General features: G+C 36.6%; 1 protein-coding gene and 1 long non-coding RNA gene across 3 annotated transcripts; both read right to left on the bottom strand.

The window, feature by feature from the left end:
* Positions 1-1,701: 1,701 nt before the first annotated feature.
* On the bottom strand, positions 1,702-3,533 carry LOC113319353. 2 transcript variants are annotated; one of them, XR_003345397.1, is made up of 4 exons: positions 3,117-3,533; positions 2,661-2,787; positions 2,366-2,499; positions 1,702-1,966 (listed from the first exon to the last, which is right to left on the bottom strand). It is a non-coding gene; the product is annotated as an uncharacterized LOC113319353 (long non-coding RNA). The 2 variants fall into 2 exon arrangements; XR_003345398.1 differs by lacking the exon at positions 1,702-1,966 and having other exon boundaries at positions 2,080-2,499; positions 3,117-3,532.
* A 6,662-nt stretch (positions 3,534-10,195) lies between these two features.
* LOC113315241 (ATP-dependent DNA helicase PIF7-like) lies at positions 10,196-15,450 on the bottom strand. The gene is made up of 7 exons (XM_026563541.1): positions 15,343-15,450; positions 14,909-15,028; positions 14,699-14,778; positions 13,624-14,599; positions 11,542-13,525; positions 11,011-11,444; positions 10,196-10,870 (listed from the first exon to the last, which is right to left on the bottom strand). The coding sequence occupies exons 5-7, from the start codon at positions 12,530-12,532 to the stop codon at positions 10,316-10,318; spliced, it is 1,980 nt and encodes a 659-aa protein (XP_026419326.1). The 5' UTR covers positions 12,533-13,525; positions 13,624-14,599; positions 14,699-14,778; positions 14,909-15,028; positions 15,343-15,450; the 3' UTR covers positions 10,196-10,315.
* Position 15,451: the final 1 nt, after the last annotated feature.

Here is a 15,451-nt window from a genome sequence, read left to right as displayed (position 1 = left end):
CAATAATAAAATAATGGGCGTGTGGGACCGGCTAGGGCATGGTCGGCCGGCTAGAGCCCGATCCCACAAGTTTTCCTAATTTTTTAATATTTTTCATGATTTTAGAGAAAATACATGAAATTAGGTACTTTTAGGGAAAATTCATAAAATCAAGGAATTTTCATAATTTGAGAAAGAATAATAAAATAATGGGACGTGAGGTGTGGGACCGGCCACGGCCAAGGCATGACCGGCCGGCCGCGGTCCCCCAACACCTTTCCCTAATTTTATTATTTTTTGATAAAATCATGTGATTTAGATAAAAATACATAAAATTAGGTAATTTTCATGATTTTAGGGAAAATTCATAAAATCAAGGAATTTTCATAATTTGAGAGAAATAATAAAATAATGGAGACGTGAGGTGTGGGACCGGCCACGGCCAAGACATGACCGGCCGGTGACGGTCCCGTGACATCTTTCCCTAATTTTATTATTTTTTGATAAAATCATGTGATTTAGATAAAAATACATGAAATTAGGTAATTTTCATGATTTTAGGGAAAATTCATAAAATCAAGGAATTTTCATAATTTGAGAGAAATAATAAAATAGTGGAGACGTGAGGTGTGGGACCGGCCACTGCCAAGGCATGGCCGGCTGGTGCACGGTCTCGCGACACCTTTCCCTAATTTTATTATTTTTTGATAAAATCATGTGATTTAGATAATTTCTTTGAAATAAAGGAAATTTGCTCGAACGAGAGGATTTTCATGAGATCGTGAAAATAGTAAAAATATGATAAAATATAAAATTGGGCGCGGGACTAGTCACGGACTGGCCGGCTGGTGAGCCTAGTCCCCTGACGCTTTTTTTTAATATTTTATTATTATTATTTTCCCTTCTTATTTTGCATAGGTTCCTCGTTCGTTCACATTTTTGAAATGCTCGTTCGTGCATTCAAAATGCTGGCATGTGCATTATCTGCTAATTACACTTGCACCATTTTTGTCAGGGCTTATTCGATGCTCAGATGCCTGTTCCGTTGAATATTTATTACTAACCTGTGGAAGAACCACAGATTGAAGTAACGAAATATAACGAGGAACCGTAGAATATTGCTGAATATTCAGGCGATTAATTGACGACTCGTAGAATATTGCTGGATATTCAGACGATGGCTCGTAGAATATTGCCGAATATTCAGACGATTTAAGATAATTAATTGTTGGCTCTATAGTAGAAGGGCTTCCTGTCTAGGAGCATTAATTATCTGAAGGTTGAGCAATATGAACTTGCTGGAGTGTCATATTCCTCTTGCATAGTCGGGGAAAATCTGGTTACATCCCGAAAACGTTGTCGCTCTATACTAGCAGACATGCTGTCTAGGAGCCGCTCAATCTTTCAATTCTATACAGTATGAGATGTGTCGTGTCCTCAGCTGAGAGACTGCACATCTTCATCTTCTATGAGAGACTTTCTCCATCAGAGATGGCATGAGCTTTCATGCATAGAGACATGAGTCTCGATACTCATCCGATTGCCGGATCCGGAATAATTACTGAAATTGCTCAGTATTCATGAGATGTGCCGTGGCCTCAGCTGAGAGACAACACATCTACATGTACTCTGAGAGACAGCCTTCTCAGTCAGAGATTTTATGGCATGAGCTTTCATGCTTTAATGAGAGACATGAGCCTCAATACTCACCTGGTTGCCGAATTTAGAGTATAGTTTTACAATTCTACCCTTTGTCGAAAATCCACCATCCACAACAGGTTTGAATTAAATAAGACAGTTAGCACATAAGGAGTGTCATAAAAAAATGGTATGTAGAGGAAATCACACTTACAGCCAGCACCCATGTGGCAGTTTCAATTTCACAACGATTAGAGACGAAATGTTATTGGCGTAGGGCAGTTGTATGGTCTGAAGTTACAACGGCCTCATGCTTGAGCTTATAGCAGTGAGATCATCTCCAGTTGCTCTACAAACATAAGCAAGCGAACTTTTTCACACAATATCAAATTCAAACGCAATTCAAAGAACTTGGATACAGTAAATTTTTACCGGAGAAAGTTTTAAATACTATACTAATAATCACATGAATGGCATTAGATGAAATCTTTATAACCATGTCAATAACGTAATCAGAAACAACATGACTGAAACTTGAAGTTATTAGGCATATTGCCGAGAAACAACATGACTGAAACTTGAAGTTATTAGGCATATTGCCGGAGGACGGAAACATAAATCTCTGGTAAGCAAAGAGCACATGTCAATTAGTATTACTTTCTGGTATTATTTTAGGTACCATCAAGCTATAAGATATGATTACATTATAAAAGATCAAAATCACCAGGTGTAATATAAGCTATATTACCATCAAGCTCCACCACCAGGTCAATTCAGTGAGTTCAGGATTCCCAAGGTACATCCATAAAATCAAGATACCAAATGTCCAATAGTACAAAGACCACAACTGTAACCAAGCATCGAACATCATCCAGCATCCCCCTGAAACAATTAATAGCAAAATAAGCAAATACCAACCATAATTGCAATTTTACAACTGGTGGGATGTCGATCTTAGGGTACACTTTGGTGGCATTGGTGGAGTTATTTGGAACCCAACACTGGTAAGTCTACAATGATTATGGATTAAAATCAGGGTATACCTTGATAATACTTCACATAACTCCAGCAAACGGCCACCATGTCCGTGCCTAAATTGGAGTCAGCATCAATTGGTTCATCCCCGACTTGATTAGCAGCAGAAACCCAAATGGAAAGGTTTTGTAGAAACTGTTCAAGGAACCCCAAATCGATATCAGATCAGCAAGAGCTTTCAAAAATTTTAGCTACAAAAATTCCAAAATAATTTAGGAACTGAAATAATTGTGATGTCCTGTTGATATTCATATTATATATCTTAGCTTTTCATATCTGTAATAAATCCTCAAGCTATGAAAAGAAAATGGTATCTTCACTACGACAAACCTATAAAACACATAATTTTTGAATGTATAAGTAATGATCCTGAAATCGAAATTCAATTTGAATGTATAAGTAATAATTCTGAAATCGAAATTCAATTGAAATTGATAGGGAAAAAAATAGAGAAATATTTGAACCTGGAATATTTTTTCTTGATTGATTTCTTCATCTGGTTGCAAATCGAGCTCAACCCAACCCTCATCATCATCCAAGAACTCTCAAACCCCCATCATCATCATCATCCAAGAGCTTAACCTGGAATATTTGACTTAATCATCGATCTGAGTTCTCAATAACCCTTATCTCAACGAACCATATCATTTCCGCTCTGATTCCCTCTTCACTTTCATCTGCAGTTTCTTCTAAAACCCTAAGTCACCAAACACCGATCGAAAGTGTTGTAAGTGAATTTCTGATTCACTGTTAATCTCTCTGTCATCTCTCAATCCCTGTTAACAAATCAACAAAGCAATGAATCAAGATCACAAAGTACGAAGAGAAAGAAAGGGATTGAAAGAGAACATGGAAAGCTGTGAGATAAAAAACAGTTTGTTCGTAATTAAACGCAGTTGTACCAGGAAACTCAAAGACGGATGGACGGATCTTTCTCTCAGAAATTATATGCAAAGATCGTACGGACACGAATGTCTCCCTCGGCCGATATATCCTGGCCCAGGATCGCCCGATCCGACGGCGGCTATGTCTCGCGTTTTACTTTTTTTCCTCTCCCCAGCAGCCTTTCCAAGCCGCAGGATCGCCGAATCCGACGTGCTAACTGTTCTTTTAAAACACGTTCATTGTATTCCTGTTTTTCTCTTTCACGCCTAATAAACTCCTGCAACGAGTAAGTTTAAAAACAATTAACAGTAATCTTATGACAAATCAAATGTCTCTTGAATATTAATGCCAACCATTCTATTCTATATCTATAAACTACCTGTCGTTGAATTTCATTTTGCTGTTCAAACTTCAGCTTTGCTTCGCGCTCCATCTGCACTTGTTTTTCCTGCCTCTTCTTCTCCCACCTTAAGCTTGCAGCAACAGACCTTGCCTGCAATATGTATAAGATGTAAATTTTGCAAATTTATTGTTATTACAGACAATGTAAACAATCATATTTTAAAACATACATTAATAGTTTGTTGTCCATTGTCGCCAGCTTGTGATGATGTTGTCTTTTGCCTCTTTGAAGAACTACACAAATCTATTTTATTGAGTGTACTGATCAATAAAAATATTATAGAATTCAATTAAAGATAATTAAAGACTAACCTCATGGTGTTTCAAATCAAATTGATAATGTCTGTAAGCTTTTTTATTGTTGATGCAAATACTCTGAATTGATATTCCTTCACACACAACGTTTGTTTGTTTACACTTCCAATGGTGTATATATATAAGTAAATTATATGGGAGAACTGTTAGGATCAGGAAAGCCAATTCAGTTAGGAAATCCATAGTTTAAACTTGTTTGGATTCCTTGATTAGGAAACCTTGTTAAATAAGGAAAGTCTTTAACCAAGCCATCTGTGGGAGTTGAACCCACAACAAACATGGGTGAAAGCCATGTGCTCTGCCGTTTGAGCTAAGACAGCAAATATGGTTTCCTAAGTAAGATGAACAGATTTAGGACTCACCCCGCTAAAAGATTGAATTGAATAGTGAGATAAGCTTCTCTACATTTACCTGGAGAATGACAGCATGAACCCAACCTGATGTAACCATGTAGAACTTACAGTGTCTCTGGAACCAAAAAGCTAATTCCATTGCCAATGAAAACATGATCACAGCTTGTATTTGTTGCATTTTCTGCAACAATTCTCAGCAGAACCGCAACTGCCACATTTCAAATCACCGTTTCAGAATTTGACATAAGCTAGCATAACCCATCACTCCATTAACGAAGACATCATCTTCACCTGTAATTATTCACCAGGATCTTCACTAAAAAACTTGAACTGAAGATCCTAGGTATTCATCTAATTGCTTCAATTCACCAACTTATCATCACGAATTATTATATTAACTCCAATTTATTGTCGGTTGGAACCCTAAATCAAACCATAACATCAACAACTTCTTCCAAATCTTCTTTAGCAACAACTTCATGTAACAATTTCAAGTAAAACCATTCCCAATTCTCTAATTTCTTCATTAACCTTCGTCAATAGTTCACTACCATATCAAATTTCCATCTCAATTTTCCATCTCCAGTTGAACCCAGTAAAACCCAGATCCAACAATCATCATCTTTGCTGATTGTTGATTTCAGATACACCGTTGTTAATTGAAATATTGATTGTAGGAATTACCTATAGGTACTAATATAGTAGCATTAGTTAGTGGCAGGTCCAAAAACTAAAGCCCAGTAGTCAGAGGTCCATAATTAAAAGAAAACAGAAAAATGGACCCAAATTTTAATTCCAGGTCCTATACACGTGCGGCACTAGACATACGTAATTTTAGAATACCCATATTACCCTAGATATACATAAACATTTCTCCTAAATCGTAATTCATTTTCTTCATTTTCTTTTTTTGTTTCTGTTCAGAAGAAGAGCTCTGGCGATGGCGACAAAAACAATAAAAAATGTCTTTCATCGATTGATCAAATATCATCAAGCTTTTATTTCTATTGATCATCTAGAACACCCAAAACAAAGGTGAGATTCTTGTTTTAGTCTCATTTTTACCTGTTTTAGGGTTTTAATTTTGTTTTCAATCTATTCTTCTTCACTAGAATAGTTAATTTATTTGTATAATTAGTTTATTTTGGTGTTCCTACTGAAACTTGAATGATTGATTATGTAATTAGATTCACTAGTTACAAATTGGTAGTATAGATTTGAGTTTTTAAAGTTTGATTGTAGATCCGTGATTGTATGATCCAACAGTACATATACGTCGTACTGAAGAATACAAGCAATTGATGGTGAAGAAATATAAAAAGATGAATCGAAAATGGATCAAGAAGAAGAAGATATAGAATCGTCATTTTGGTTTTTTTTTTGAAACTTTTGAAACTAATCAAAATTATTGAAGACCAAATCGATTATAAGGTATGTTTTTTTTTTGTTTGTTTTGAATCTGATTTCTATTCATGTTATCATATTTTCACTTTATTTAGCTTTCAAATGATTGTCTTTTTTGTTATTGTTTTATTTTATATTTATTAAAATCATGCTTTTGTTATTTTGAGTTTTTGTTTGATCTGGTAGTACATAAATGTTGTACTCAAGATAATATTCTCATTTTTTATCAACAAAAATTTGTAATATCCATCTCTTGTGTATAAGATAACTTCAAGTTGATTTCAGCTGTTTTGGGATATGATCCAGTAGTTCATAATTGATGTACTGTTAAATAATGAACTAGTATCATACTAAATGCAATGTTGCACCACTGTTTTTGTATCTTAGTGAGTATATATTTCATGTAATGAGACTTCTCACATCTCAGTATTAAGATAATGATACAAAATCAGTGAATTAATACGTTTTTTACTATCAAAATGGTAACTTGTGCATAGGTATCCATTGTAGATGGTCGATTAGAATCATCGCATTGTGGTTGTTAAGTAATTTTGTCAGTGTATAATCGTTGCATTTCATAAAATCAGTGTATAAACGATGTACAACGTTATTTTCTCAGGGTATAAAGGCTACACTTCATAAAACGTCAGTCTATAAGCGCTTCACTCCAGGAAAATTCAGTGTATAAACGTTGTACTGTATTTTTTGTCAATACAATTTGGTAATTTGGTGATTTGGTAACCTTGCAATCTGAACTTTTTTTATGTTTATTTTTTGTTGCTAGATTTAATCATTTTAGTTTCATACTATAGGTTTTAGGTTTGGTTCTGAGATGATATTACAATGGATGGGTGTATCAGGCAGGAAAGTTACAAATGGAGTTGGTTTCTACAGGTGAAGATTCAAACTAGATTTTGGTAGGATTTTTTTTCTTCATATGGAATTATAGGTATTATATTATATTGGGTTTTAATCAGAGTTGTGGTTATCAATGTGGCATATATTTTTTTCTCGAAGATTCATCAATGTCTTTTTACTTTTTGATTACTTGTAGTTTATCTTTGTGTCTGAACCGACAGTACATATAGGTTGTACTGACAAAAAACATAGATGAATTTTGAGAATATGATCCGAGAGTGCATATATGCTTAACTAGAAAAACTCTAGGTAATTTTACTAATTCACATATTGTTTTTTGTTTATTTGTGGACATGATCCAACTGTACATATATGTCATACCGACAAAAATTAGTGTTTTACTATCTGCTATTTAGTAACATTATTAGAATTGTTGATTAGATATTGCAGTAATTACTTGTCATTAGCTTCTTCTTTTTACTTTGGTATCTTTTGCAACTAATTATTGTAGGAAGAGGTACAATGAAGGGTCGCAATGCGGCAACTAATTTGATAAGAGCATCTCTTACTCTTTGTGCTCTAGATTCTTATTAGGTGCGTTCTTATGCCATGTTCCTTTGTTCTTTACTCTTTGATACAGTTGGTAAAATTAGGTGCGTCCTTTAATGCTTTTTGAAGTCATTGGAAACTTAGAAGACTTCAACGTCGATCCAGTGTTGGGAATTTAAGTACTCAACTAACAGTGCGGTAGATATGTACTCAAATTTGTAAGCAGTGTAGCAGATATGTACTCAATATTGCAGCTGAAATCCAGTGTTGAAGTCTCGACAGACCCTTTTGGTTGCTTATCAAAGATCATTTTGGTTGCTTACACAGGCTTGAACTTGGCATATTGGTAAAATTCTTCAATTGCCATTTTTCTTCTTCTTTTGAAGCATGCCATTTTTTATTTATTCTAAACACTTTGAATTAGTAAAGGAAAGGGGAAAGTCAGGGACTCAGGGGTGTCACCTGGATATTCCAAGCCGTCAAGTAGACCAATATGTTCAGGCGGTTGATAATATCGATTTTAGTTTTTTCCTTTTCCTTTTTGGTACAGCCATTATGTACCCAACAAGTTTATAATAAATTGATTAATTATTTTCAGTATAGACAATATGTATTAAAAGTTGATAGTGTACATTAATCTTTGTTTTTTTTCTTGATCAGTTGATAAGGTCGATCTAGTTTGTTTTTTTTTCTTTTCCAGTACAACCAATATGTACTGACATTTGATCATGTCAAATTTGACAGTATTCTTTTCAGTACAGCTGATATGTACTTTTTAGTACTACATATATGTACTGTAAAATTGCAGTATTTGTTTATGTTAGCCTAACATGCTAATGAAATCAATATTTATAGACTTTTCCAACAAAATTAGTATTGTTCATCGTATTATTTATGTTCTTTCTTACACGTAGAACCAAAGAAGAAAAATAGAAGACATACAGAGAAAAAAAACTGAAACGTAGAACTCGATCTACCATTACAACGCCACTAACACCAAAACCACCACTGATACTACTAAATCATGTCTTCTGGTACCACCACCTGCTACATCATTTGGTGAATCTACGAAAATCACAAAATTGAACCAATGTTTTTCAATACAACATATATATACTGTTGGATCGTATTGTAAAATTCAACTACAATGTCAATGAAATGATGAATGTATGAAATATAACAAAATCAGACCAGTTATTTTTTAGTACAACATAAATACCGCTGGATCGTACTGTAAAAATCAAATTGCATGACAAAATAAACGACAAATCTATTAATATAGCAAAATCCAATCCAATTTTTTTTGGTAAAACGTATATGTACTGCTGGATCATATCGACAAACACCATTTTTGCTGCTTGAGATTCTTCAAAATGGTCTTCTTTTGCTGCTTGAGATTCTTCATAATGGTCTTGTTCTACTGATTTAGTAGTTCGTTCTTCTTCTCCTGAGATTTTTTTGCTTTTAGTTCTTTAGATCTTGGTTTTTCTTTGTTTACCGCTTGAATTCGTATATAAGGGTTTCTAGTAAAAAAATTGTTAGAAATTGAGGTTTCAGTAGGTTTTGAAACTCAATTTTTTGTTTAATGAACAAATAATGATATATCTAGAGATGAATATGTAACTATGACATATCTAAAGATGTTTGCAGTACCCGTTCATTTTATGCAGCGTAATCGTTATCTTCAATCCTCCATCGCCGATCTGCAACATGGAGAAGAAGAAAGAAAGACGAGAGAGATTTAGTGGAGAGAAAATTTATTTTTTAAGCTTTTGTTATGCCGCACGTATGAAGCCAGGGATAAATCGGTAAATGATCACTTATAAGACAAATTTGGACCCTAGATTAGTATTTATTTCCGGTTGGACCCTACACATTAGAATGGGTTCATGATTTCCCTAATCATTAACCCATTCTAATGGAACTTCCACTGATTCGAATCCAACATCGAAATCCCCAATTAGATCACAGCCCAAGAAATCCCCAATTTCGATTCAGGACCCATATTCGTTGTTGTTGACTGCCATCTTCATACCCTCGGCATTGAAGCCATGAAATTCAGATAAGAAATTCAGATGTTCCAAAGACGAATCTTATGGTGTATATTCTGACGATTTTCTTGCGACTTTGAGAGGATTTGAGAGGATAGGAGAAGAACCGAAAGAAGATGGAGTAGACGAAAGAAAGAATAAAGACGCGAGAAAAAAATTAGATAAGTGGAGTGGACCCAGCATAATCCTGGCCACAGGATCTAATCTCGACGGCCACGAATTACTCCCTCGGCCTTTTTTTCCAGGCCACAGGATCTCGATCCTACGGTCACGTTTGTCCCAATCATAACCACCACATTCTCATAATGGAGAGACTAGGTATCACGCCGGCCGCAGGCCGGCGCTCAACCTCTCATCGATTTTCGAAAAGTTTCTCTAGGATTATATAGCTAAAAATATAATATAATCCAAAGAAAAAAAAATATAATATAATTCAACGATAAAGATATAATATGGAGATTTACTTAATTATTCAGTATCTAAAATTTATATTAATTAAAGATTTAATACCTAAATAATAATAGAATTAAACATTAACCGAAAATACTAAGACAAATCTCTCAACTTTTTTAGAGTTTTGTTTATCGTTCATTTGTTTAATAAATCACAACAAAACATCCTGGAATACGACATTAGTTGCCTTTAAACCGTCTGATTTATCTTCGGGTAGCACAGTTATTCGTCTTGCAGCGGTGCACCTTGACAAAGAAACTTAGAGTTGGCCATGACAAAACACAGGTGTCTTCAAGTCAATGCCAACGTGTTGCACCGACTTTCCTTGAGATTTGTTTATCGTCATTGCATATGCCAACCGAATCGGAAACTGGCGTCTCAGCATATTTATGTTCAACTCTGAAATATTGGGCTGGAATGATATCCTAGCAACATCACTTTTTCTCCGATCTTGCTCTTCTTTCCCGTCAGAATTTTTGCTTGTATAAGATACTTCCCGCAGTGCGTCACCAACAACCTTGTTCCATTGCAAAGTCCCTCCGAGGGAGCGATATTTCTCATCAGAATTATCGGACACCCAACTTTCAGTTGTAGTTTGAATAAAGGCATTCCTGGAGGGTTTAGATTTTGCAGAAATTCATTGCTTATAGGTTGTATCCTACCACTTTCTTCGGGAGTCAACCTATCAGCTGCTAGATATGTGTGTGTATCTCCGTCCAAAAAATTAAGTGCCTCGACATTAATCTCATTAACATCATCATTGCGTGCCGTGAGAATCATTCTGTTAGTTAGTTCCTCCTCCGAAACTTGTTCGTAACACGCCTCATCCTCTCTCCAGATTTGTGTTTTTGTGAGGCAGGGATAAATCTTTGTTATTAGCTCTCTTCTGGTTTTACATACGTTCACAGCTGATGGCAGATCAACTTTGTCGACTGGTTCGGAACCGACCTACAAAACGGAAAATAAGATAAGAAGTTCGGTTGTGTTAATATAATCTAAATTCCAACTATAATCGATCATGGTTACTTGAGGTACTATCACCAATTAACCGAATCTAAGATGTACGGAGAGACAGCAAATATAATTACCTCGAGTAGGAAATCCGCGTACGCTCGATTTTCCGGTTCTTGCATATCCAGCCGCATATTCTTGGTGAGTGTCAAAACCTTTATGTTATCCCATAAATAAGATCTCCGGATGCACGCCCCCACTATTTCTTCCCGGCCTCCATTCGGTATCACTGGAAAAGTCTGCTTGAAGTCTCCTCCCATGACGACAGTAACACCTCCGAAGTCATCTTTCTTATTTTCATGAATATCATGGAGCAACCTGTTTACCGCCTCAATACAATGCCTATGCTGCATCGACACCTCATCCCATATAATCAAAGTCGCCTGTTTTATAAATTCATCTTCTTCCTTTTGTTTAGCTATTGAACAAACGTCGGTGCTTGTTATATCTATAGGAATTCTGAATGTTGAATGTGCAGTACGGCCTCCCTCCAAAAGCAAAGAAGCTATTCCTGGTATATGTAAATAAATGCAATTTAATAATCAAAATTAGATCAATATAAGAAATGATTTGTAAACACGGAATATTAAGAAATGAGATATATTTACCGGATGATGCAACAGTCAAAACAATGTCTCCTTTCAAACGACAGCTCTCAGCAATGGCGTTGTAGACAAATGTCTTTCTTGTCCCTGCACTACCATTCAGAAAGAATTTAGACCCGTCTTTTTGCTCCACGGAATCTGTCACCGCCTTGAAAGTTGCAAGCTGCTCCTCATTCAATTTAGCAATATTCTGCTTAAGCTGATCCTTATCTATTTCTGTCATCATTTGCATATGCTCGCGTATGTAACAGTTTCCATAAAGATTATCCCAGTCAATCTCAGACTTAGGAATCGAGCAGAAAGACGTCATATCCTTCCCTCCCTCACGCAACAATTTATCAATCAGGTCAAGTCCGTAGTCTTCAATCTGCTCATCTGTTGGTTCTGGGATGCCACACTTTCTTTTAATAACGTGATGTAAATCATCGCAAATATGCATCTTGAATTCTCTCCATAACAATTCTGGTTCAGCTGGATTTCCATCCGACAGGATTATCTTAAAGAGGTTTCTCACCTGGCTTCCTACCTGAACAGTTGATGCCTCCTTTAGGCAATTTACAAATTCGGCGTCGCTCTCTAATAACCCAAGCTCAATGCATGCTTTTTTGTAGGTTGGATGTAGCACGCCATTCACAGTCCTCAAATGTTCGAACGACCTGGCGCCCGCTACAACATTCAATAGCAATCTCAAGTAGAACAATTCACCGGCGCTCGGAGAGACAAAGTACATTCTAGCTATCGCAAACTGTTGTTTCCTTACTTCCCATCTAGATTTATCTGCTTTCCACACCATATGCTGCGAAAATTCTTGACATGTGTATGAAGGTGCATCGGGATTCTCATCATAGTACTCAAAGTATGCCATCAGTTTAGATTTATAATTCTCAGTTGTCTGTGTAACTCCTTCGGTCGATGCTTCGGATTCATATACAATTCTCTGCATACCTTTAAGGTGTATTGCCAACCTTTCCACGTGGGGTATTTCTTTGTGCATACGGTGCCCAAAGAGATGCCAAACAACTTCTGGGGGACCTATGTACCTTGCGTCAATGTGTATTTGTATCTAATCAGCCGATCCAATCACAAATGTTGTTTTGTCATACCCCTTGTATATGTACTTGTTGATGTACTTGACCGCCCTTATCCCAGCACATACCTCGACGTTTATATAGCTTAAACATACGCAGCAAATACGGGTTGTAAGGTACAACGTCAATGTTGGTTGCCTTACGCCCACCGCGAACATCCACCTCTACGCCGTTATTCCTGCGACGATAAACCGGATACCCACCTCCGTCTAAGCAAGTCGTATCGTTATAGCTCTTAGGATAATGTTTGGTGCATTTTCCTTTTTCATGCAAGGCGATTCTTTATTCCTGTCACCACAGGGTCCGTGGACCATGCATTTTCTAACCGTATCAAACAGGACCGGGTCACTCTGCTCGTCGGAAAATTCGGCTGACACGTATATATCTACCTGGTCAACTGTACGTATTTTCTGCGACTTCTCAAGATATATAAGTAAATGCATATGAGGCAATCCACGCTTCTGAAACTCAATGGTATACACGTACCCGGCCACATCCCCAAACACCTTCTTTTCGACTATCTCATCCAGCAACGCCTTTCTTTTCATCTCAAATACTCGCGCAACTAAATCTGGACGGTCAGATGCAGTCTGGTGAGGATAAAGTGCTTCCTGTATCTCTGTCCAGTTCGGATTCGCCGTCATGGTAAGAAAGATATCCGGATGATGATTATAGCGCGTTATTTCCATGGAGTCCTGATAGATCTCATGCATCTGCCTTGGTCCTCCGACATGCGTAGACGGAAAAACACACGGTGTACCCCCCTGATCCGGCGATATCCCATCCTCCTTCATCTTGATTATCGAACTGTAATTATCTGCACGCAACTTATCCTGATTGAACCTTATCCAGCCTAAACGGTTCTGTTCGGTCGAAGCCCAAGTATCCACCACGAATTCCTGGAAAAGTTTACACCCCATAAGAATAGTTGAGTATTACGGCACGCGAGGAAATAGATAAAGCCTATAAAAATCCATCAGGGATAGACTTTTATTACCAAATTTTTTAATGCTTTCCTCCCAGAGTCTTAATTCGCAGCTCCAACCCAGCTCACCATAAGGAAAGAACAACACATAATGTAGCGGCAGATAAAGAGGATGGCATTCGGTTATCCTTGTCCAACTGTGACCCTCTTTCAGGTGTAATATAATATCGCGAGTCCTTTGTATGTCATTCTCTTTTTCAGGTACGATAACCGAAACTTCCTCCACAACCGGGGCGTTGTACCTTCGCTGGTCGGATTCTGAATTAAAATGCAAAGATACCTTTACCTTTGTACCGGGTACATCTGGTATGCTCTCCATTATCTCTTTCGCCTGAACGTACTTGGGATAGAGTCTATTGCTAGCTCTCAAGGTATCTTTTATAATACGTAGCACTTCACGTTCTAATTTGAGATTGTTTTGTTGTTGTATATCCAGCGCTTTCTCCGGATCATAAAAGAATAGCTGTGAATAGCTTGCCTTATTCTCCTCCGCAGGTACCAAACAACTGCTATAATGTCGCAGCTCTCCATGTATCGAAATTTTTTCAGGACCACCTCCCTTCTTAGCTCTATTGTCATACTGGCACCCAAGACTCGTAAAGGCATTTGCGGAATTATATCTCCTTAAATTTTTCCTGAACATCTTTGAACTATTGTCATCCCCTTCGAACAGTTCCCTTATTGCCGGAGGAGGCTCACGAAGATCTGGCAATCTAACTTTTTCGTTGCTACAACATCTAGTAATAACATGATTCATCAAATAGGAATCGTTCCTTCGTTCGTCGATCCAGTGCAAAGCGCCACACCAATTACACTTATGTTCCATCTTCCTCAGATAATGCCGGCCGAACTCGTCCAAGTCTTTGCGTCCTATTGATGTTTTTTGGTAGAGGATAAAAGCACCGGAGTTTCATTCAGGAGTTTGTCATCATCTGATGGGTAATAGTCACTGTAATCGTCAGACGATGTATCCTGTGGCGGAATAGACCTGTTCAAAAATAGCCACATCAAAAAGAGCTAAATCTCTATATAACGTTTTAAAAGTAAATTTTATCCATAAAATTTATGTTAGAATTAGTATAATTACATATCATGGTCGTTTTCTTGGGAGTCATTCTTTTTTGAACCCACGTGCTTATTCACAACTTCATCTTCTTCCATACCCAACTGCATAATAAATTAATCATCGGAACCAATAACTACGATTAAAATTGCACAAAAAAAATAAACAAAGCTAAATCAGAAAAACAAAGTATTGTCTTAGATAAAAAAATCTTCAGTTTCATCGTTTATTTACCTGGTCAGCACACGCAGCATCACTACCCATATATTGTGCACGACATGTTGCTTCATCACCCTCATATTGACCACCGAATGGATCCTCCACAGCTTTTCTCATCCTAGTATGCTTATGAAGCTATTACAAAAATAATCCACATTAAAGCTTTGTATATAGTAATAAAACGACGTATCTTGAATGACTTACGATTCTGAAATAAAGCAAACAATCATTAAAAAGCGATTGTCGGTTATTTTCTTTCCTTCCTTTTTCCTTCAGTTTTAAACATAATGTTTAGGATGCTATTTTACTCTGACATTTAATCTTTAGTTCTCTTAATCATAATCTTTATCATACGCTGAATTCGCCCGATCTATTGTTTATGTAAATATGTTATTTTACTCTTATGTAAATATGGATGCAGGCACTCGGGATTCGTAAAGAAATCTTACCATTTTATTCTATTTCGGTGTATTTCCACCATTAGAAACTCCATCTTGTTGTCCCATCATAACTTGTTCCTTGATTTGTCCACGTCTCAAAAGTATATTATACTTTTCT

This window comes from Papaver somniferum, chromosome 10, assembly GCF_003573695.1.
Source record: "Papaver somniferum cultivar HN1 chromosome 10, ASM357369v1, whole genome shotgun sequence".
Classification (NCBI taxonomy): Eukaryota; Viridiplantae; Streptophyta; class Magnoliopsida; order Ranunculales; family Papaveraceae; genus Papaver; species Papaver somniferum.
Note: the sequence above shows the minus strand (reverse complement) of the source record. Positions and strands in the feature narration are given on the sequence as shown.